Source organism: Lissotriton vulgaris, chromosome 5, assembly GCF_964263255.1.
Source record: "Lissotriton vulgaris chromosome 5, aLisVul1.2, whole genome shotgun sequence".
Classification (NCBI taxonomy): Eukaryota; Metazoa; Chordata; class Amphibia; order Caudata; family Salamandridae; genus Lissotriton; species Lissotriton vulgaris.
Genome location: NC_141693.1, coordinates 1677410539 through 1677435173, shown reverse-complemented (window position 1 = coordinate 1677435173; position 24635 = coordinate 1677410539). Strand labels below are relative to the sequence as shown.

Here is a 24635-nt window from a genome sequence, read left to right as displayed (position 1 = left end):
AGGAGGTGCACTATGTTTAGCAATAACCTATGATTAGAGAGATGAGGAGTACTTTTTCCAAGTGGTAGAAAGAGAATCCAAAGAGGTGGTCATGGGGGTGGGGGCGCCAAAAATGATTGGCGCACTGGGCGCCACCACTGCTAAAGCCGGCCCTGCCCGTACACTGTGCGACCAGCAAAGGTGCTACTAACCAATTCAGAATAGGGTTGCATACAGTCTCTTGTTATCTTAAGTCCCTTGGGCTCTACTCACAGATAATGAAATCAATATTTTCAAATATTCCGAAGACAAACTACTCTACTTGAACGTCTCCTCTGCTTCAGATATCCAGCAGCTCACACAGACCTGGATGTCCAGCACCTACCTGAATCGCAGCCTCACCAAGACAGAACCCCTGTTATTTGCCAAGAACAGAAACTAAAAATAGTACAAACCTGGTTCACTGGCATGAACCTCGACGGCTTCAAACCCCAACTTTCACTACATTCCAAATCATTTGAATTTACCTTGGAAATCGGCCTTACTATGAACAAAAACATTCCTCCCTCACCCCCAAATAAAAAAAACCTTGTACCAGCTCAGCTCTCCCTTCTAAAAAAGTGAAACTGTTTCAGGACGGCTATTTAACCCCCTGCACCCTTGCTTCTGGATAGTGGCAACACCCTGTACCATCGCCTCCGATAATCCACACTGCCTCCCCTTTAAGGGCATCCTATATGGGCCTGTCACTCATTGACTGTATACTTGCCTTTGACCCTACACAGCACTCTGTTGCTCTTTGGTTAGGTTTGTGCTGTACAATTAGCACAATCATATGAGCATAGAGATATTCGCTCTGATGAGTCAATTTGCGACACTGAGCCTTGGCCAGAGCAATGCAGTGAGTTGCTACATAAAAGAGTGCCAATTCTCCAGGTTGTACGTTTTCAGTGCTGTCTTTGTAGGGAGGAGATGCTACCTTGTAAATTAATTCATGTGCCTATATTACCAAGAAGAGCCGCCATGTTTAAAAAGAATTCTGTATTTTGCCCCAGTCGGAAATATGCCATACTTGGAGCACCAATGGTATGTGGTTCTTTCTTTTCAAGTTCAGGCATGTTACCTGCAGGGCTTGTATGGAAAGGGTTTTATACCACAGTCCTCCAGATATTGGTAAAAGCCTCAATTTAAATATACTACGATCGTGGTCTTTAGCTACTAAGAAATATTTTGGAGTTGCCTAAAGTTTTTCGCATTCCTGTCTGGCACCATTTAGCCTGTTACCTTTCAGTTTCTTGCAACTTATCCATTTCTTATTTGTTTTTGACCTTACAAACATCTGATAGCCCTTACATTCAACCTTGTTCTCTCCACTTTTGGGAATGTGCTCAGCCCAGCAACTGCAAATCGGCCAGCTTCAAAGATGTAACTACCTACTTGATCCTGACTTTGGGCCCGGAGCCTATCTGCCCTTTCGAGGTTCTGCCTCTTTAGAGTGGCAAGAAATACCTCAAGTATAATACTCACGCGGCACTCACAGTCGAGGCCCCGGATCTGACGCCCATTAGAATATCTACGTGTACACCAAAAAAGGCAAATTCTACTAATGGTATTCTTTCATCTTTTATCCAGAGGATTTGATCAAATAATCACGGGGGGAGGAGCCAAGATGGCCGACGGACAGGACGTCTGAGCTCCCGGCTCCGCAGCCCGTCTGCTGTTTACATGGCATCCTGATCTTTAATCCTGTCTGCGGCGCGAGCAAACGTAACCACGAATGCGCTGACGCTTACCGCATTCCTCCGATGTCCCCGCCGGCTTTTTTGGTCGAGGATTCGCTGTGTTTGCCGACTTTGGACTTCGCCTACTAACTCTGGCCCGACCACCGCCACCGGACACCGTTGATCACGTACGGTGAGACGACCTGGGGCAGGACCGGCGTCTGGGGGAAGTGTTACCGGCTGTGGAGTGGGCGACTTGGCGGAGCCCCCTCAGCGACGGAGAAGATACCTGTATGGTTGGGTCCGGGCTGGCGATATTCCCTTTGTTGTGCTGCCAGCGGTCAGAGCGGTCTCCATTTTGGAGCGCCTACCACCCGCATTGCTATACAGCCGAGGGCTCTCACTTCGTGCGGGCCCCGTATTGCGAGCAGTATCTCTTCTTGCTTTAAATGCTATTTCCCCGCGCTATGGAGTCGCCCTCCCCCCTCCGATGTGGGCTTACTGCAGAGATGGTGACGGCGCCGGTCTCCCTCGCCGGAAAGACGGAAGCCTCCATGCCCCTAACGCAAGCTGCCCGGTCTAATGTCGAGCTGGAGGGTGCCCCGGTGGCGCCTTTGCGCACTGTGGCCATGCTGGAACGGGGAACAGACCTGACCTATGGCGATATCCTTCTGGCCCTGGAAGACTTGAGGGCGACACGGTGGTTAAACACTCGAGAACTGGAGCGGAAGATTGCGGGAGCACTGCCATCCAGGGAAATATTGCGGCTGTCTGACCCCCAAATGCCTCTCATTCCCTTCGAGGCGAATACAATGTTGCGACAGGGGGATACTGTGAAACGTCCTGTCCCTGGCTACAGTGTCGAGTGTTTTTCTTTTAATGACAAAGTTGCAGCTACAAAGTTCCCTTCCACTCTAAAAGCCGAGACTCTGCCTCTGCAAGTGTTGCCACGACTTCCTCAACATCGCCGGAGTGTGTGCCGTTCTGTGAGGAACAATTTGTTGGTCACTTTAGACGGGGTGATGGTCGGTAAATGGGAACTTTCGCTTCCTCTTCCTCTGCTTCATCTATACCGGGAGCGGCCATCTTGCTCCTTTGTTCTGCTTGAATTACACTCTCAGCGGTGGCCATGCTCGGAGGAGATTCGGCGATCAGGCCAGGGCTGATGTTGCTTCCCTTGATGATCCTGCCTGATCGCCTGGCATGACCCGGACTAGAATATTTGTCGATGTGTTTGATGTGCTGCGTGCGCGTACTCTGCTATTGTATATTGCGGGGGTGGATATGTGGGACCACCTAAGATCGGGCCGGGGCTTGGCGATTTTCTTTGTTGTGCTGTACGTATTGGCGGGCGGGGACTAGGATGGGACTGCTTTTTATCTGGTTTATTCGCATATTTGGAACTGACTCTCCCCACCTGCGGCTTTGCTTGCTACTTCAGTTGTGCTGATGATACTTAGGATGGGGGATGCTTATGGGGCTGGTGGTGACCGGGAATATATTAAACTTTCCTCCTCCTGCCTTTTCTGAGAGTTGGAGACTGGGATGTTCTTTCCCACTCTCATACTCTCTTTCCCACTTGGGGTTCTTTCTGGGGCGACAGGCATGCCTATTGGGGGGGGGGGTGGGCCGTGGCCTTCCGTTGGTATGCAGGGTGGGGGGATGGGATGTGTTCTATGTTTTTCCTTTGTCTCTATGGCCCTCTTTCTCTTTCTTTCTCTCCGCTTCTTCGGTTTCTTTCTCTTCTAAGTTTCTTTGTTTCTTTGGGGTCGGGGTTCAGTGTTAGTAGGGAGTTTATTGTGATATATCATTCTGTGACATACCATTTGCTCTTAGTTCCTTGATGGTGGCCACCTGTTTCCTTACAAATGCCTTTCTATAATGCCTCCCTCTGGGTGCTCCGTGAACGATGATGTCTATCCTGGTCACTTATTAGCTTCGACTCTTTTCGTAGTTTCTACATTGTACTCGACAAAACCATAAAATTAAACCTTTTCCTATCCTGACATTATTGTTCTATGTTCTGCACGTAACTTTTTACTCAGAGATTGCTTTAACGGTGTTCTGCCATATTGGTTTTTCTTTTATCCCTTTCTAATATGTCATAGCGGCCGGCCCGAGGGGTTGTAGGCAGACGCTGTGTATTGTGCATTTAACAAAATAAAGGTTTTAAAAAAAAAAAAAAAAAAATAATCACGGACAAGGAAAACAATCCTAAAATAGCACACTTAAATGTCAAATTATACGTAAATAGTGATGACACTACCAAAAGAAACTCCCAATTTGGGTCGGAAACGGCATGTTCAAATATAGATCAGAGTTTACAAGATTCTGGGGGGAATTTGATCCACAGGAAAGGTTTAAAGAACACTTTAAGCGCCTACCAAAATAGAACAAACCCTGCGTTTCTTCCCCCAGATCGTACTTCACTGCTCTCATGTGGGACTGCTCTTTCTGTACATTTTTTCTGCATCTGTAATTAGACTTAGTGGCAGGAACAGATGGTGCGGCCTCCGACGGCCCACGTTTGGGAACGCAAATACCCCATTTGCATAATGCATGCATCCCAGAATGCACTTCAGCAGCCTACCCTTCAAACTGGTTTCCATGGATGTTATTCAGTCTACCTTTGAGCACGTGTCTATGTACAGATGCAAATGAAGCTTTCTGGTGCTAGCGCAGAGCAAGTGATGCAGACCTTGACACAATGAGCCGGGGACCAATGAGAGAACAGTACTGGAGAATAACCCAACAGAAGAAAGCATCCACAAAGACACAGTTTATCAATTTAAGGGATATTTGGTAGGCAGTAGAAAGGAAAAACTGACTAATATACTCTAATCCCCAGAACTCCTTCCATAGAGATGTATAGGGTTCCTACCCCATAGACACACATGGGCTACTTCTTAGTTGGCATACCCTGGTGGTCCTTCCTCATACACCCTCATGCCAAAGATCCTTCCCCATAGACAAACACCCAAGTACCCAGAGTAGTGTATGCACATGCATGTTGGTGTAATATAAGGGTAAGGGTCCCTTAATGTGCCATAAAAGAATCCCAGTTGGTGGTCTACATTTTGAGCCCACCTTATTGGAGGGAAAGGAGGCAGGAAAGGGGTAAGGAAAGGCCTATGGACCAAGGTGACTCTCCCAACAAGGGAGCCCAAACACAAATGGAACCCTCTGATCGGGCCCCGCTCCCGCCTAAAGCTGAATTGGGCTCCGTGCTGCAGAGTGTGAAGCCTGGGAACACTCTAACTGCTAATTGAGAGGAGGTATGAGGGTCCTCAGGATGACCCTTAGCCCCTCTATCCTATTGCTGTCAAGTCTCCTCACCTACACGGTGCCACTGGAGAGTGACGAGTGATCCCTTGAAATTCATTCATTCATTGTTGGGTTCCCTGGTTGATGGGCAGTAGCCGTAGACACAATCCCACTGCGTCCCCACACATCTACGGTTCTGTAATGTCCGCAGTCTAGTCTTTTCCCCACATGCACCCCAACATCCGCAGGCCAGGCGTGGCCTGCGGGGAGTGAATAAAAGGAAGGCGGCCGCTCGGGGACGTCACTTCCGACAGGGCATCTAGTGTCGACCCCGTCATTTACGCGCTGCGCACCTTTGCCCTGTGTAATAGTGTCGGACCGGCCTGCCACGGTCCGACGCCTGGTATGGGCGTTTCATACCAGGCCTTGCCACCTGAAGCGAACCTCTACGAGCCCTCACCAAGGTGGATGCAGCCTGGCACTGGGGTCCGAAGGAAGAAGAAGCGTTCGAGGGAATCAAGGACGCTCTCCTAGGTGAGGCCACGTTGGCATACTTCGACCATACTAGACAGACAGAAGTATTGGTGGACGCGAGCCCCGTCAAGCTCGGAGCTGTACTAGCTGAGGAACGTGGACCAGGTCAGTGGGCCGCCCTAGCATTCGCCAGCAAGGCCCTCACCCCGACAGAAGCCAGGTATGCGCAGATCGAGCGTGAGGCGCTCGCCATCAAGTGGGCCTGCAACCATTTGCACCTCTCCCTTCGAGGGCAACCGTTCACCATGGTGACCGACCATCAACCGCTGGTCCCCCTTTTCAAAGGAACTGTGCCCCATCCGCCGCCACGAATTGAACGATGGGCCGTCCAACTACAACCCTACGATATGGAGGTCATATACCGCCCGGGGTCCAAAAACCCCGCCGACTTTCTCTCAAGGCACCCTGCACACAGGGACTAGCCCGAAGAGGATGTCGACAGCGAAGAATTCGCCCACTGGGTGGCCTTCACAACGTGCCCCCAGAGCATGTCACTGGATGAGGTGAAAGAAGCAGCGATCACCGATGCAGTAAACACCAAGACGCTGAAAGCGGTACAAGAGGGCTCCTGGACTGACTATCTGCGTCAAGCTAACTTGTGGGCCCCAGAAGACCGGGAGCTTCTCACGAAGATGTGGCGAGTCCGCCACGAACTAAGTGCCACTGGAGATGGCGTCCTGATGCGAGGCCCTCGGCTAGTCATTCCTCAGAGCCTCAAGCACCGGGCTGTCCAGCTGGCCCATAGAGGGCACCAAGGCATCACCAAAATGAAGTCGCGGATGAGAGAAAAAGTATGGTTCCCGGAGCTCGAAGACATGGTAGAGGAGTATGTCAGGCGATGCGCGTCATGCCAGCTGACGTGTGACCCGGAGAAGCCTCTCCCGGTTATCACCGAAGACACCTGCACGGTACCGTGGTCCAAGATAAGCGTGGATTTTGAAAGTTTCCCAGGAGGACGACACACATTGGTCATCATGGATGCCTTCTCGAAATACCCTGTGGCCGAGCTGGTTGGGTCGACGGCGTTCAGTCACATAGGACCTGTCCTGGAAAAGGTCTTCGCGATGTTCTGCTTCCCGCAGGAGATTCGCAGCAACAACGGTCCCCCATTCAAAGGTGCTGAGTTTGCCACTTTCCTTCAACAATGCGGGATCACCCATCGTCGCATTACCCCACAGTGGACGCAAGCAAATAGAGACGTAGAACGCTTCATGCGCACGCTGAATAAAGTGTTTTGCATATCCGTTGTAGAGCAGACAGACCCGGAAAACCGGCTCCACGAGTTCGAGAGAATATCGGAGCACCCCGCACTGCATAACCCAGCGGAGCCCATGGGCCCTCATGCTTCAAGGACCCCGGCGAGACCTCCTACCAACTTCCCCAGGATGGTTGTCACCTCCCCTGGAGGTGGAAGAGACGCAAGAGAGAAGAAGGCGACAAAACCAGGAGGCCAGTCTTGGTCGCCGAGCCACCCCCAGGAGGCTCCGACAAGGGGCGACCGTCATCCTGCGAAACCGACGTCAAGGAGGATAATTCCAGACACGGTACGAACCTGGCACATGGACTGTCACAGCAAATCATGGCACGATGGTCACGGCCCGCAAAAGAATGGAAGAAGTGTCCCGGAATGCTTCGTGGTTCAAAGAGTTCCCACCGGAACACCACAGAGAGGCATCAAGTGACCAGCCAAGCCTCTGGGCCACCGCTGTGGCCGAAGACGATGCAGGGGAACCAGCCAGTAGCCAGCTCTGCGAGGCCCCTGAAGTCCTGCCCTCCTCTCGCCGGGAGGTAAGCTCCGGAGGCCTAAGTCCAAACGACAGAGGAGGGCGCCCAGGTTCCCAACGATACAGCCTGCGGCCAAATCCACCCCGAGCCAGAGGCTGAGAGACTACGCCTGACTGTAAGATCTAAGGTACATTTTGTAACTGTGGGGGCGTAGGGACAAGAAAGGACAAAACAAAGGACAAAGTTGGATAGAGATGTAATGTCCGCAGTCTAGTCTTTTCCCCACACACACCCCTACATCCGCAGGCCAGGCGTGGGGGGAGTAAATAAAAGGAAGGCGGCCGCTCGGGGTCGTCACTTCCGACAGGGCATCTAGTGTCGACCCAGTCATTTACGCGCTGCGCACCTTTGCCCTGTGCAATAGTGTCGGACCGGCCTGCCACGGCCTAACCAGCCCCGTCGCGACAGTTTCTAACTCAAATTCCATTGTGGGCCTTTTTTTCTCTCTTGTGGCCTCCAGATCTTCCTCTCTGCCCCTAGGTGAAAAGGATGAGCTGGTTGGCTAATGAGCCTGAAGGGCTGCAATTGATTCTATCCTTCTATAAGATTGCTTTGAATGGAGCATAGTGAGGAATGCAAAATAAAACAGTGAAAAGAAAAACAGCAAACAAAAAAAATAGAGATTAGTAAAGATTTAATTCGTTTTTTTAGATCCAAAAACGATGCACAGCCGAAGGGGAATTGAATTTTAAAAAACTCCTGGCGACCTTGGCTTAATGATTATTAGAGGTGCAAAAAACGTAGGAAGGGAAAAGATAGGGAAGTAGTCATAAAACAGAAAAGAAGAAGGACAGAATGTAAAACAGCCATTAAGGTGGGTTGACGGAGGAACGCTCATGTTTAAAATACTCACCAGGGTAAAAAATAACTTCCCACTGCAAATGTATTCAAATGTTCCCTAAGTCGATATTTTTACCTTGCTGATCTCTCCTGTATCAAATGACTTTATTCTTCCGCTCTTCCACTCTCTTTTGAACTTTGGCCACAAAACCAAGACATCACCTGATATATCTCCAGAGATACAGAATAACCATTGCCATATGACAGACTTTCAATTCTCTCCAAATGTTTTGAGTTCCATGGCCTAGACAGGCGTTTTCTGGACATCTAGGGTTGCAGATAGCCACAGAGACACCCAGGGAAGCTCTTAGGAACCTATCTCCGTGGCAGACGTTACTGTGGCATGACAAGCCCAGAAGTCTCTGATCCAAGAGGGCGACACTTCAGAAGCTGATATTTTGTTTTTTCACTTCTGGGAACCTCGCTAGCCCCGAATGTTAAATAGAGGGCAACAACAAGTCTTGTAATGAAGTGAGTAAACAATAGTGGGTAAGCACACTTGTGCTGGGAAGCAGGGAACTTAATGCCACTACTTGAGCTGATGCAAAGTGAAGATGAGCAGATGCACCCAGGCAAAGGAGCAAAATAGAAATAATAAAGTCATGCTGTGAATAGGAATTTCATTGCTAATTTAGAGTACGTGAATACAGAAAGAGAATAATATCCATGCCAGAGGGGAGCAAATGCAAACTGGAAGAAGACACCATTGATCAAGTAAGGGGCCCCCAGTCATGGTGCAAGTGGAGGAACTTCATACTGAGAAAGGACTAACTTGAGCAAATAATGTCAACAAATGACATATTTTGGATGTTTTATGAAGCACAACCATCACTCACCCTGGTTTCAGAGCACTGTACCAAGGAGGGTGTGAGAACACCATGCAAGAGTGGTTCAATGCTTTCCCTGGTGACATTACAGAGCAAATATTACTTACAGCACACTGTTGGTCAGATATTAATAGGCCATTGTAGTACGAGGGGTGTACAATCTAGGTCATGTGTACTTGCAAACATTCTCCCAAGGGGCCAGAATGTTTGCTCTGGATTATGACCGAAGCCGTATTGATGCCAGCAGGGTTTCAGTGGGACAAGGGTGCAGTGAAGGTGTTCAGGGGTAGGGATGGGAAGGGGGATGTAAGGTGGGCTTAGAAGAGGTGAGGCAAGTACATTTATTAGCTAAATTACACAGTGTGAAACCAGAAACCCTGGGATCAATCCGGCTTTCCCACTTAACCAAATTGTATGGTCCTAGACAAATGTTTTATTTCACCTGGCCTCCATTTTCTTCATTTTCACTTTTAAGAGGACTCAAAAGCCACAATATGTGCTATATAAAACCTTCTCTGGGATTTGATAAAACTGTAATGTTGTCAATTTATAATAGCAACCCAGGCTACTCGGCGGGCACATAACAGCAGTCTTACCTCTTAGTTCACTATTGGCATTATTTTCACAGCAAGGAATCATGAATGTTTCTAAATTCATGTTTCAAAACTATCACTTAAAAATATATATATATTAATGTACTGAAATAATCTTAGGTTGAAACATTTCTGCATGTTAACGAAATACACTTTTTGAATTTTGAAGAGATGATACATTTTACACGTTTGTTGAAAGATGTCTTTTAAAATTAAGGTGTTCCCAAAGTTAAGTGGGACAGGGCTTCCTTACTTTTTTCTCAGTTAACCTGTAAGCAAATGCATGACGGTTTATTTATTACCATGTGTCTGAATATTAGTGCTCAGTCGAGTAACAGCAGCCCAGTGCTGCAGTTGACCAGGGGTGCACATGTAAAGGCCAGGAGGGCCGTTCTCGAGTATCAGTGGTCTAGGTAATAGGGATAAATGAATGTATAAAGGATTTATGTCTACCAACAGAATCCAATTACAGCACCACCAAGAATAAATATAAACAACAGATTTGCAGGTAGGATATACCCCATTCGCTCATGGCGGTGCTATCAAGGCTTTTGGGGTAGGGAAAAAATTCACGTTTAAATCTTAGTTATACCGTATACCGTATTTGGAGGCTGTTATGAAATCGTATGTACTAAAGTTAAACAGGTGTTCAAGAAATAACCTTTTTTCATAATCCGGAAAATCTTCATCATATGTTTACATGATGGTCAGTGCGTGATGTATATATTGCTCACCTGGTGCTCTGGCTCACAGAGCTAAGAAAGCCCCCGTCCCCTCTAAAAATACTGGCTTGCCCACCTCTTCTCCCCGAACGAGTGGGGACCTATAGTTGGAGCTATTAAAAAAACAAATAAAACGTTCTCGTATGTGTGCAGGGGGCAAGGGGAAGTGCTCGGTCCGCTTTGGAGTACACGTGAGCTTCGTGTTCGCATTACAAGATTGTTAAATATATGAAGTGTACACCATTAATGAAGAATGAAAGAAAAAAATAGTTTAAAAGTCATTGGTAGAACCCCGGCGTCCAGATGCGAATCATCATTAAAATACGTGGCTAGTCATGGAAAAAAACAGGAAGGGCTGACAGAGTGAAAAAAAGAAGGTAAAAGAAATGTCCCCACCACATCATATCAGCGCCCCCCCCCTACACTGAGACAGAGACCTCCCTCTTACGGAAAAGGAAATCCGGTCCGCTACCGCCCCACGCATGACAGACCCCCGTTATAATGTGGTGGTAATTGATGCGCTAAATACCCTACCAGTTTATGCTAATCCCTACCAATTCCACATCTCCCCCTCCTCATAACCCCCCCCCCCCCTGTTCTCCAACCACTTCTCCCGCCTCCTCCCATCTCCAACCATGTGTGGGTGCTTTTGTCACAGTCAAAGGGAAGGGGTTCGGGATACAGTGAGACCGTGAAATGTTTCCAGCACCTTGACTCCCCGTGGTCTTCAAGAAAGCGCTTCATTGCATTAAACCAGTGTGCCCATTAACACCCTCCCCCCGTCCAGTGATACAGAGGGGGTTATGGGGCGGGGTAGATGTACAGACAGGAATTCCCTTTAGTGAAGGAAGCAGAAGTCCCCCACCTTCTTTTAATAACAGCCCCACCCCCACCCCCGGGTGGCGGCTCTAGTGACAGGCGCCCGCGCGCTCAGTCCCTACAGAGGTGTGTATCCCTGGCCGGTGTGGGTAAACGGTGCGCAAACCTGTCACAATGGTGGGCATGTGACTCTAGAGATGGACTACCCCGTCAGACTCACTTCCAGACCCCTCTCCCCGCCAGACCCCGCCGACACGCTCCGTCTCGTGGGCTGGCCACGCGGGGCTCACTCACCATTCGTCCAGGCCGGAAGCGCGAGGCTGCACAGGCACCGGGAGGGTCCGCCGAATCTCCCGAGGGTCCTCGGAGAGGAGTGCTGCTTCAGTCCTCCGAGCAGGGGGTGCTGGGAGTCCTCCGAGGTCTGTGCTGCCTGAGGGCACCGGGTCGAGGGGCGAGCTGTGCCGGGTGTTCAGTGAACGCGCTGGGCAGCTGCTCCCTGTTCAGGGGTTCTCTGCAAGAAAGGCGCTATGGTGAAAGCACAGAACAGGAAGGGGCTGTGATGGGGTTTCTGTGGCAGCCGGAGCCCCTGCTGCCTCCTTTCCTGCAAGAAGCAGAGGTGCTGTGCTGGTCGCTATGAGGCAGGAGCTTCCTTTCCTGTGCAGCCGGTTCCGTCTGCTCTCTGTGGGCCTCGGGTTCTGTTCTTCGTGCGCCTTGAATTACTTGCAAGATGCCGAGCTGCCGTGATCTCCCTGAGGCGGCTGTTTTTCTTCTTCTCTGGTCGGTGCAGCTGCTATCCCCGTATTGTGTCGTGGTTCCTTGTGGCTCAGTGGCACTTCGCCGGCTGCGCTCTGCCTGAAGCACCTTCTCGGAACCCCCGGCACAGCGAGTCTGTTTGTAGCGCCTCCTCGGCCGCTTCCTCTGTTCTTTCGGGGCCCGCTCTGCCGGCCCCCTCATCACACGGCACTGGCTTGCGATTGGCCCACAGCTTCCCCTGTTTTACATGCTGGCTTCTCCTTTGTGTACCGTGTAGAAGTGACCTCCCCCACCCCCTGAAGATACCCCACACCCGTCGCCTCCCTGCTGCTCGCTGCTTTTATCGCTGCTTATTCAAGTCTGTCTCCTGTCCCTCGCCTCCTCCCTCTCTCTTCCAACTCTCTCCATCCTACTTGGATAGCGTCCACTTTCTTGCACTCTCCCCTTGACTGTTTCACCTGCCTTCCTTCCTTTACCCTCGCAATTCCCTGCTATTCACTCTCTTTCACATTAATTTTCCTGGTAGACAAAGTTATACAAGTGTTACCAGAGTAAACACCAGAAATCAGCTTATTGGTATGTTTTAATCCTTAAGTGTTGTTTTGTTAGCATACATCCTGCACATGTGAAGTAGCTGTTTCTGCTTGAATTCGTCCCTCACCATCCATGCGAAAATGATACACTCTGCTGTGACTATACCTTCCATCGTACCTGGACGGTACATAGGACAGTTGTTATTCCTTAATTTGGGATTGTGCAATTTTTGATACAGAGGCACATACTTCTTAGTGGCATTTTGTAATTTGGGCCGGTGGCATTGGGGTTATTCTGTTTATATAGTCAAAAAGTACAACATTTTTGACTATATGAGATTATTTTCCTCACTATTGCCACCATGACTAATATGGACAAATATGAATTTTATACATGTTTTTATCCATGAATATTTTATAATGTGCAAGAAGAGTCCCACTGACTAACCATAAAGATGGTTATTGTTAATCTGGTAGTGCCCCAAACCTGTTTTTGAGAATACCAATCTCACAATGGATCAAAACCTCACAAGTTACAGAGACATCCAACTCAATATATGCCAACACTGTAAAGCAACTAATACATATCACATAGAATTACTCATTGTTAATCAAATTTAGGCAAGACAGGCAAAGGTGTTTTCAAAAATACATATTTGCGTTTATTCAAAAGAGAAATATTCTTACATTAATTAAAAAAAATTCAGTTAATTAAAAAACATATAGCATCAAAATATATACACAAAAATACAATTTTGGTTAAAATGTTCACAAGAGCAGGGGTCGACGCACCGTTTCGGTTTGGAGAAACTAATGAAAAACCTTCTTCAGGACCAGTTCTAAAAGAAAACACACAATTACTATTTCATCACAGAGTTACATTCATCTAAAACTCATTTAAAAACATCTCATATTAGCTCTTTAGTTCAGTATTAACCTGTCTACTCATATTGCACTGTTGTCCTATCTACTCATAGTTGGTCATTGGTGGGTTTTCTGTATTGGTATTATCAAAAACAAAAATGTATACTAAAAGCACAATTCCTAAATACCAGATTATGTAATGCTAATAGTATATCTCCATAATGTTGTCACTCAACTTCTTAGTGACATTTACCGATTGCATTTTTACCTTAGATTATATGTTTCCTCCAGATTAATCAAGGAAGAACAGGGGCCCGATTGTATGATTCGGGTTTAGATGTACTGCTTACTTTAAGAATTCTCAATATGATAGAGGGAATTCTGGTATCTGTAGGTCAAATGACAACAACACATTCACATATCATAACTGTTCTTTTGAATCATTCCACTGGGGAAAAAGCTCTGAGGGTATTTACAAAAACTGATAAATGAATAATACCAATACCTTCTGCTTATTGAAAATGGTGCTCACGCTCTGGTAATAGGAGCCACCGATATTGATTAGTAAAATCTGCTGCGAAAAGAATGCAAAATATCACTATAGTATTTTAACAGGAGTGATTCCTAGTGGTTTACACTGATAATTATGAATACACTTACCCAGATTTAATTGACTGGCAAATAGTTGACAAACGCCCTTTTAATTGGCTTTTCTGTCTCGTACATCTGTTAAGCATGGGGGTTTTCCTCACATTGTCTGGTAAAAAGAGAAAGGGTATTGATTATGGTTTCTCTGCCTTCATCAAAAAGCCTACTTCTATTTATTGATATTTTATCAATGGTCTTTAGTTCGGACTGGACTGTTCCCATGAGGCACAGGGTCAGAGCTGATTTGCATATAGCCAGTGTCTAACCCAGGGTGGTGTGGAGTGCAAAAAAACGATGGATTTAGGCCCAGATCCTTGTACTGGTGTGAATGTATGACATTGTTCTACATTCTGTCCATCAACTGTGTTTTTAGGTTTAAGCATTTTTATTAAGACAAAAAAACATGGGGGAGGGGAATAGGAGGTTAAGGTTACATACAGCACAATAAAGGAAGAAAGTGCAACTCAGGAGCGTTGGCGAAAAGCAGTCCGTTGGTCCAGAAGAAAAGCACAGCAAATGAAAGGCAATTAAGCAATCTGTGTAACCCTTGTGTGCACATCAACACCCCACCCAAAGCTGAGCACGGAAAGCCATTAGCGACTCATCAGAGCACAACCCAATCCCCCAGATCCCTCAACCCCCCAATAGAGGAAAAATGAAGAAAACAACACCCCAACTCCCCCGTCCAATGGCCCTGTACTAGGATTACCCGCCCCAAACAGCCCGCACCCCATCCCCCAAGATCCCGCCCCCCATTCAGTCTAATCCGCCGGGGTCATCGGTGGCGTCAGCCTAAGAAGTCTAAGGTACCTCGGGCAGGTGAGCTCCCGGAATTCGGTGGACAGTAGCGCTAGGAAGGGTTGCCACAGCTCCTCAAATTGGTCTACCTCCCCAGCCACCGTAAGCGACATCTTCTCCATTCCCAACACCTGCCAGAGCCTATGCAACCAACCCGTAATGGAGGGGACAGTGGTGGTGCGCCAGTGGATAAGGATGTTCTGGACCGCTGAGCCCAGCGCAATTGCGATCTGCCTACCCCTGCGGGACTTCAACGGGTACATTAGATCATTGGGAAGGCCCAACAAGACATACGCTGGGAAGCGCGGCAGCTCAATCTCAAAGTGCTTATCCACCTCGTCCAAAACCTCCTTCCAATAAGCGGTCAGCACGGGGCAAGCCCAAAGAATGTGTGAGAGGGTACCCTCCTGTCCGCAGCCCCGCCAGCACCCCTTGTCAGTGTGTCTATGCATTTCATACAGTCTCTCCGGGGTGTAGTACCAGTAAGTGGACACCTTAGTAAAGGTCTCCGTAAGGCCCGTGTGATATGCAGAGTGCCGCGCCCGATATGCAATTTTGTCCCACTCCTTGTGGCTGAATGTCCTACCCAATTCCCTGTGCCAGCGCTCCCTCCCTGGGTTATAATAGTGGAACGCCGGGGGCTGTAGGAATTTGTACAAATCGGTAATCAGCTTAGTATCAGAGGTCCGAGTCACCAACCACCTCTCATACGGTGTGATTTGGCGAGCAGCGGTGTCACGCACCTGGGGTTGGAGAGCCCAGTGCCGGACCTGCATATAGCGCATTCTGTCCAGCTCCGTCAGGCCGAATTCCTGCCGAAGTTGCTGAAAAGGAATCGCGCCTTCCGGCCCGTAGATCTGGAAAAGCGCCCTGCAGCCCGCACTCACCCAATGGGAAAAAGCTCCCGGCTCCATCCCTGGGGAGAAGTCCGGGTTACCCACTATGGGTGTGAACGGCGAAGGGAAGGTGGTAAGGTCTCGAACATTGCAGACTGCATCCCACACCCTCAGGGGGACCCGCGTAACAAAGGAGGCGTAAAGGTTAGCAGGGCGATGCGCGCGGCGCAAGAATGGAACCTCCTGTAGGGTGCGGCCCGCCACCGCCTGGTCTTGAAAAAGCCAGTGTTTGTCGGACTCCCACCTGCTCCACTCCACTAAGTATCGCAGTTGCGCCGCCTGAAAGTATTTACGGAGGTCTGGGATACCAAGACCCCCCGCCTCCGGGGCAAGCGTGGAGAGGACCCTCTTCATCCGCGGCTTGCGGCCTTGCCAGACAAAGCGGGAGATGTCCGCCTGCGTTTGTCGTATCCAGCCCACCGGGGGTTGGAGAGGCAGAGCGCGAAAAAGATACAGAATCTGGGGCAGCACCGTCATCTTAACCACCGCGATTCGACCCAGCCAGGACAGAAGGCCCTTGCTCCAGCGGCCAAGTTCCTCCTTGATCTTCCTGCTGAGGGAAGTGTAATTGGCCGTAACCATCTCAGGCAATGTGGGCGCCAGCAGAATCCCCAGGTATGGCACCGTAGACGAGGACCACTGCATGGGGAAAAGGCGCTGAAGGTCCCTCCTGGTATCCGCTGCCAGGGACACATCCAATGCCACCGACTTGCTCATATTCATTTTGAAGCCGGCCACACGCGCAAAAGCGTCCAGTTCCTGGACGCTAGCAGGTAGCGACCTCCTAGGGTCGTCCAGGGTCAGCAGGACATCATCCGCGTAGAGGCTGACCGTGTGGACATATTGGCCCATCTTGACCCCGATAGCGTCCGGGTTGTTGCGAATCCTCTGAGCAAACGGCTCCATGTAGAGGGCAAACAAAAGCGGCGAGAGGGGGCAGCCTTGTCTCGTGCCGCGTTCGATGGCAAAGCCACCGGAGCTACACCCATTGACCCGCACCGACGCTGAAGGACGTTTATAACAGTTGAAGACCATGGTGCGGAACTTCTCACCGATACCCAGTTTCCTGAGAACCAGCTCGAGATACGGCCAATGAACTCTGTCGAAGGCCTTCTCCGCATCAACCGACAGCAGCATCCGCTCCCCTGGGATCCGCGAGGCCTTCTCTAGTACATGCGTCACCCGCTTAGTGTTGTCAACCGTCTGTCTGCCGGGTACAAAGCCAGCCTGGTCCGCCTCCACCAGTCCTGGTAGGTGTAGACCAAGTCTGGACGCTAGAATCCCCGTATACAACTTGAGGTCGACATTTAAAAGCGAAATGGGTCTGTACGAACCACATAAGGCCCGGTCTTTCCCAGGTTTCGGGATGACCGAGACCGTTGCGTTCAGGAGGCCCGGTGGGATGGCTCCCGGCTCGGAGAATGAATTAAATAGTAGAGCCAGGATAGGGGCCACAGCCGTGCAAAAGGTCTTATAAAACAGAGACGTGTATCCATCTGGGCCCGGGGCCTTACCATGCTTCAGTCGCGCTATAGCGGAAATTACCTCCTCAACATGGATGTCCCTCTCCAGATGGTCCGCCTGAGCGGGGTCCAGCACCGAGAGGGCCACTGACTCCAAATAGTCTTCGGCGTCTCGCGGCGAGGAGGGCTCCTCAGCATACAGCGCCTCTTAGAAGCTGCGGAAGGATTCCGCCACCTCTGCGTCACCAGAAACAACCACCCCGTCCATGCCCACCAGTTCCTTCACGACGCTACGCTGCTGCGCGACCCGGAGCCGGTGGGCCAGAAGCTTACCACACTTGTCCCCTCCTGAGTAGAAGGCATGCTTCAGGCGCAAAGCGGCATACTCCGCCCTATCAAGATCCAGTGCCGACAGGAGTTTCCTCGCAGCCTTCAGTTGCCTCCAAACTCTTGGAGCCCCTGTGCGGCGATGGACCTGCTCAAGCTCCCGGACCTGAACGGTCAGCTCGTCCCGTTTCCGTTGCCGTTCCCTATTTTCGGCTGAGGAGATGGAAATAAATTCTCCCCGAAGGACCGCCTTCAAAGCCGCCCACTGCTTCGCTTGGGACATGTCGGAGTTGCCATTGTGAGTCAGATAATCTTGTATTACCTCCCCTATGCGCTTCACCACAGACTTTTTGTGTAAAAGGGTATCGCGAAGACGCCACGTCCCCCGAGAGGGAGAGGCCACCGGCCACCTAAAAACGCCGGCAACTGGTGCATGGTCAGACAGAGTCAGGACCCCAATGTCCGCCGCTGTGGCGGCAGCGTGCATCGGCCCACTCACCAGGAGATAATCCAGTCGCGAGTAGGTGCGGTGCGCATGTGAGAAGTAGGAGTAGTCCCTATCAGTGGGGTGCATAGAGCGCCAGAGGTCGTGCAAGTCCATCTCCGCTATCCGGTCCTTCACCGCGTGGGAAAGTTCCCCCGTCTGCGGTGAGCGTTGCGCCGACCTGTCCATCACAGAGTCGAAGACAATATTAAGGTCTCCCCCCAGGATGACATGGCGGTCGGGAGAGGCAGTGACGTCCACCAACACGGAGTCCAAGAAACGTTCCTGGTGGTCATTTGGGCTATAAACGGAACCAACCGTGAACGCTATTCCCCCTAGGCGCATGCGATATGCAAGGAGCCTCCCCTTCTGTTCAGCATACTTATACAAAACCTCCCCCCTAAAGGAGCTCGCTAGAAGAATGGCTACCCCCGCGGTCTTGTTCGCCGCCGAGGAGAAGAACTGGGTGGGGAACTTAGCAGAGCGCAGCCTATGGCAATCCCGGGACAGTAAGTGGGTCTCCTGCAGGAGGCATATGTCCGCCTGCGTCCCCTCCAGCAAAGATAGGATCGCCCTTCGCTTCACAGGGTTATTCAGACCCTTAACATTAAGGGTCACTACCTTTAAGGACGACATTCCTCCCGGGGATCAGAAACGCTATGCAGCAAGCAAGGGATCAGCGGGTGGGGCGCATGGGTCAGGCGCGTGGGAAAGGCCAGAACAGGCCAAGCGTGGGCATGGACAACATCGGACGGGTCTTCCCCAACAACAAAACAACCCTTACACCCTCCCAAAACACACCCATGGCAACTAGCCAAATGCAAACTTAAACACCCCATTGTCTCAGTCAAGCCTCAAAACGGGCAAGTCCGTAGAAAAAAGCAAAGTGGACGTTCAGCCACTCACCTCCATCCGCTCCCCCCCGACCCCCCCGCCCCAAACCCAGCATCGTAGAAGCTAAGAGCATCTCCCCCCGGAGTGAGTTTAGGCCGTCATGGCCACGCCGTTGGAGTCGGCCAAGTCCCTGGCTGCCGCCCTCAAAGCGTCGGCCATGTCCACCCTGATAGTAGGGGAATCAGGACGCCCTGCACTGGCCGGCGACTGTCTCCTCGCTGACCTCCGTCGGCTCCGTCTCTCTGAGCGCCTCCACGACGGTGTAGCTCCTTCCTCCTCCGCAGCCGTGAGCCCCAGGACCCCACAGATGTCCTGCAAGGAGCGCAGCTGATGCAGCACCCCGTTCCACCGAAAGATCAGACGGAAGGGATGTCCCCAGGAGTAAGGCGTCTCGTGTTCGCGCAGAAAGTCAGTGGCAATCCTGAAGGACCTGCGCTTCTGCAGCGTGATGGCGGACAGGTCCTGATAGAGCGCTATAGGCCGCTCCCGGAAAGTCAGGGGTTGCTTCTTGCGGGCCTCAGCCATGATGCGTTCCTTCAACGGGAAGTCGGGCAGGAATGCCAAAATGTCCGGTAGGGGCGCCGATGACTGGCGCTGTCGACCAACCCTGTGTGCCCTATCAATGCGAACAGGGAAGTCCGCAGCTTCCCCCAGGATCTCTCGGAACAGGTCCTGCAGATAGGCCACCAAGTCGGCCCCCTCGTCCGCGGATGGAACACCACGCACCCGGATGTTGTTCCGCCGGGACCTGTTCTCAAGGTCTTCAGAGTGGGCCTGGAGCTCAACACACTGCTCCCGGAGGCGGAGAACGTCCTGTTGAAGATGGACTATCTCTTCATCCCAGCGCTGGGCCGCCGTCTCCACCGTCTCAACTCGCTCGCCGAGGCCCTCCACCTCCCTGCGCACTTCACGGACCTCACTGGCCACTTCCCGCTTCAGCGTCTGAAAGTCTTCCTTGAGGGAGCTAAACAGTTCTTCCATAAAGGACCTCGTGACCGGTGGTTCGCCCCCAGTCGCATCTGCCGAGGCCCGGGAGGACCCCGGCGACGGCTGTGTTCTGTCCCGCAGCTGCTGGGCCCTGCCAAGCATGTCCGGCAGGGTACGGTCCCCCTTCCTCGAGCCGCCCCTCCCAGTCATCGCAATCGCTGCAGTGGACGAGTGGGCTCAGGTCCGGCCGCCTCAGGGATGCCCAGTCGCCGGCGAGCGCCCGATGTGGGGACCTCTCTGCGAGCAGAGGTGCTGCGTCACAAGCGACAAAATGGCGGACCAGTCCGGGCACTGCCAGTCGCGGGCGCCCAGCCGAGGCGGCGATCGGGAGCCAAAGCAGGGGGTCTCCCTTCAGCACGTCCCACAGGAAGTCAGCCCAGCAGCGGAGGCGGTTGCAGGCACCCGTCAGCCAAGGGCACCAGTGGAGGCCACCAACACCGATCCTTCGGGGACAAAATGGCGGCAGGACGGGGCAGGGTAGAACGGCCCGGTCCGGCGACACCGCCGGGGCCCCCCAGGAATACAGCAATCTGAGAAGTTCCACAGACAATGTCACACAGTTTCGCAAAAGGGCCCGAATGGTCCGACCCCAGCGTTGAGGCCACCGGACTGCGTCCACGGGGCCGGGCCCGCACAGCGCAGTGTGTCGCCGTCACTAGTCTGGGGGCCAAAGCACACGTCCAAAGTCCTCCGTGCCGCCGGGACCCTGCCCGTAGGGCTCCGTTATCCTCCGTCACGCGGCGGGCCAGACTCCCTCCGGATCGTCAGCTTTCAGCACCAGGCCCAGCCGAGGCGCCTGGACAGCACTGCAGTTCGCTCCGCCTCCCAGGCTCTCCGCCGTTCCTCGATCTTTGATCGGACTTTTGAAGTGCTTCCTCCGAGGCGGTTAGGGCCAAAGCGACATCAATGTACGCGCCAGGTACTCCGCCACACTCCTCTCACGCGCTGAGCATCAGCGGGGGAGAGAAGCGTAAGAAAAGGGCTCGATCTGAGTCGGGCCGGAGGAGCTACGGGAGGAAGCGTCTGCTCACCCCGCCATCTTGGCCACGCCCCCATCAACTGTGTTTTTTGCAATTTTCACCCTGAGTGTGCTGGGTATACTCAGACGTGAGTCCCAGGCTCTTCACACCACTGGAGTCAAGTTATCCAGGCTGATGAAGGCTGGTAGCCAGAAACCGGTCCTTGGATGCTTGATTCCGGTCTGGGAAAGACATGGCTTGGTAGTTCGGACTGGACTGTTCCCATGAGGCACAGGGTCAGAGCTGATTTGCATATAGCCAGTGTCTAACCCAGGGTGGTGTGGAGTGCAAAAAACCGATGGATTTAGGCCCAGACCCTTGTACTGGGGTGAATGTATGACATTGTTCTACATTCTGTCCATCAACTGTGTTTTTTGCAATTTTCACCCTGAGTGTGCTGGGTACACTCAGACGTCAGTCCCAGGCTCTTCACACCACTGGAGTCAAGTTATCCAGGCTGATGAAGGCTGGTAGCCAGAAACCGGTCCTTGGATGCTTGATTTCGGTCTGGGAAAGACATGGCTTGGTAGTTCAGACTGGACTGTTCCCATGAGGCACAGGGTCAGAGCTGATTTGCATATAGCCAGTGTCTATCCCAGGGTGGTGTGGAGTGCAATAAAACGATGGATTTAGGCCCAGATCCTTGTACTGGGGTGAATGTATGACATTGTTCTACATTCTGTCCATCAACTGTGTTTTTTGCAATTTTCACCCTTAGTGTGCTGGGTATACTCAGACGTGAGTCCCAGGCTCTCCACACCACTGGAGTCAAGCTATCCAGGCTGATGAAGGCTGATAGACAGAAACAGGTCCTTGGATGCTTGATTCCGGTCTGGGAAAGACATGGCTTGGTAGTTCGGACTGGACTGTTCCCATGAGGCACAGGGTCAGAGCTGAATTGCATATAGCCAGTGTCTAACCCAGGGTGGTGTGGAGTGCAAAAAAACGATGGATTTAGGCCCAGATCCTTGTACTGGGGTGAATGTATGACATTGTTCTACATTCTGTCCATCAACTGTGTTTTTTGCAATTTTCACCCTGAGTGTGCTGGGTATACTCAGACGTGAGTCCCAGGCTCTCCACACCACTGGAGTCAAGCTATCCAGGCTGATGAAGGCTGATAGCCAGAAACCGGCCCTTGGATGCTTGATTCCGGTCTGGGAAAGACATGGCTTGGTAGTTCGGACTGGCGGGTTCCCATGAGGCACAGGGTCAGAGCTGATTTGCATATAGCCAGTGTCTAACCCAGGGTGGTGTGGAGTGCAAAAAACCATGGATTTAGGCCCAGATCCTTGTACTGGGGTGAATGTATGACATTGTTCTACATTCTGTCCATCAACTGTGTTTTTTGTCAGTTATCATCCGGCACATCTGATCCAGAGCATCCCCTACGGGGAAATGCTTTGGATCAGAAGGATTTGCAGCGCAGATTCCGAATGTGCGGCTGCACAGGAGGACAGTAAGAACCGCTTTCTAGCTAGAGGGTATTCCAAGCAGATCCTCACCAATGCCATTGAACGCACACAGACCATCACGAGGCAGGAGGCCTTAATTCCAAAGACAAGGGTAGATCAAGCTAGAGGTCAGGATTCCAAGGATGTATGACGGTACGACGCGTACCGTCACAACGCATGCTTTTACAACGCGTCCCTTACAACGCAAGTCATTACCACGACTTGCGTTGGGGACGCGGATTGAGAATAGTATAATTTACTATTTTAACACCAGTCCCCGTGGACACTAGGGAAGGTGTTGGAATAGTAAATATACTAGTCTTAATCCTCTAGCGCCCTCCAGCGCAAGTTGTGGTTATGACTTGCGTTGTAACGGACGCGTCGTAAAAGCACTGCGGAGTAAAATCCTCGTCGTAAAGGATGTTCCCCGGATTCCAACATACCATCACGTATTATACTAACATATAATCGCCAACATGGGGAACTAAGAAGGATTCTCTACAAAAATTGGAATCTAGTTAAGAGTGACCCGGTAATTGGCCATAGAGTAGCTGATAAACCTCTACTCACCTTTAGGAGATCACCCTCCATGGCTAAGGCCTTAGTCAGGAACTCTTTGGAACCTCATTTATCCACCACATGGCTACCTCTTAGTAAGGGATTTAAAACATGTCGTGATTGTAACAATAGGAGAGTGAGGGAAATTAACATATAACTATGTGTGGAAGGAACTCCTGGTCCCCGTAGTTAAGTTATAATAACAAAGAAGGAGTGCCTCCTTGAACAATGAGGAAAACAGTAATTTACTTTTCCGACACTGTGTGTTAACAAAAGCACTAAGTGCCCCAACACCGTTACCAGGACAGTACTAATCCTGTTAAGAAGACCCCTCACTCACCAACCTGGTTGGTGACATGCTTCATCATCGGGGTCCCACCCCGTAGGCCGAATGCCTACAGGGTGTGCTACGACACATGATTACAGTGGAGCGGGATATTGTTTATTATATGTGCTAACTATGCATTAGTGAGGGTGTATTAAAAAGGGCCAGTACTACTCCGTTCAAGACTTTATTCTTGAGCGTCTGAACCCTAATAAAACAAATGTGGCACCTTTGCCCAACTAGGAGGGCTTTGGTGTCTAAAGAAGTGTTATATTAAAAGCCGATTTAAAAATAGCCAAGTGTGCTATGTGAAGTGAAATAATAAAGTAAACTAGGTCTACATGTTTCAACCAGTAAAAAAAATGTTTGGTTTTCGTCAGGACCGTGTATATTACCAGGGGCGGTACGCACACGCTAAGGTGCGGCCTACCCTCAGGTAATTTGCAGACCGCAAATAATGGTCTGAATGTGAAAAGGTGTTTTTAATCCTGAATTCAGGAAAAAACACTCAAAGCGGTATCTCTCGCTTCGTGGCTTCGTGTCAACCGAGACGGCGATTCTCCGTCATTTCAGTAACGATTTGTTGCAAGCTTGAAAACCTACTCGGTTTCGGCATGCTCGAAGGCTTGTCCGGGCACTTTGACTTAATGAAATTATTAATTGTGATTTAGGTGAACTACAGATTGAGGCTGAGCAATGTACAGTGATCTACGTTATGAATGTTTTTATGATCTGTTTGTCTTTTGCACTATTAGCGTATTTTGCACATTTTCATTTGCACTTTGCACTTTGGACTTTAAATCATTGGGCAGACTTGTACCATCGCCATTGCCCACTGGGGCTGTATGAACCTGGACGGTACATAGGACAGTTGTTTTTCCTTAATTTGGGATTGTGCAATTTTTGATACAGAGGCACATAATTCTTAGTGGGATTTTGTAATTTGGACCGGTGGCATTGGGGTTATTCTGATTTTATAGTAAAAAAGTACAACATTTTTGCCTATATGAGATTAATTTCCTCACTATTGCCACCATGACTAATATGGACAAATATGAATTTTATACATGTTTTTATCCATGGATATTTTATAATGTGCCCCATAATGCCACGACCTAGACGTTTTTGAAATATGTAACAATATTTATGTATTTATTTCATGGCGTTTCTTCGACAGTATTTTGTCTATGTCTATACCTTGACAATCAACGCAATTTCACTGTCACTTTAAAAGTCTGTCCTTTTGGCTCGCAGTATGTCATGTGATCAAGCTTATTTTTTTCGAGGCGAAACTCGTCATGGCGGACGCGCTGGCATAATAAATTTCATGGGCACCTCGTTGATGAGTTCATGATGCCAATCAGGCGTCGCAGCACACCCGGGACACATTAGGTGTCACTGCGTGGGCCCGATGATGAAGCATGCCACCAACCAGGTTGGTGGGTGAGGGCTTCATGAACTCACCAACGAGGTGCCCATGACAAATCTAATCAGAGTCCTAACAATATTGGTCATATTTAAGCTAGTCTCTTTTGATAACACATATAA

General features: G+C 50.4%; 1 protein-coding gene and 1 long non-coding RNA gene across 3 annotated transcripts in view; both read right to left on the bottom strand.

Moving 5' to 3' along the window:
* LIMD2 (LIM domain containing 2) overlaps positions 1-12107 on the bottom strand; it is a 119678-nt gene extending 107571 nt beyond the window's left edge. The window contains exon 1 of one of the 2 annotated variants that reach the window (XM_086923813.1): positions 11379-12107. In XM_086923813.1, the coding sequence (XP_086779939.1) occupies positions 11379-11381 (3 nt within the window). In that variant the 5' untranslated portion in view covers positions 11382-12107. The remainder of the gene's footprint in view (positions 1-11378) is intronic. The other variant, XM_086923812.1, reaches the window with a different exon arrangement.
* A 1405-nt stretch (positions 12108-13512) lies between these two features.
* Positions 13513-24635, bottom strand: part of LOC147716942 (uncharacterized) — a 269486-nt gene continuing 258363 nt past the window's right edge. The window contains exons 2-4 of the long non-coding RNA XR_015296052.1: positions 13895-13991; positions 13740-13808; positions 13513-13622 (exon numbers count right to left, since the gene is read on the bottom strand). This is a non-coding gene — a long non-coding RNA (uncharacterized LOC147716942). The remainder of the gene's footprint in view (positions 13623-13739; positions 13809-13894; positions 13992-24635) is intronic.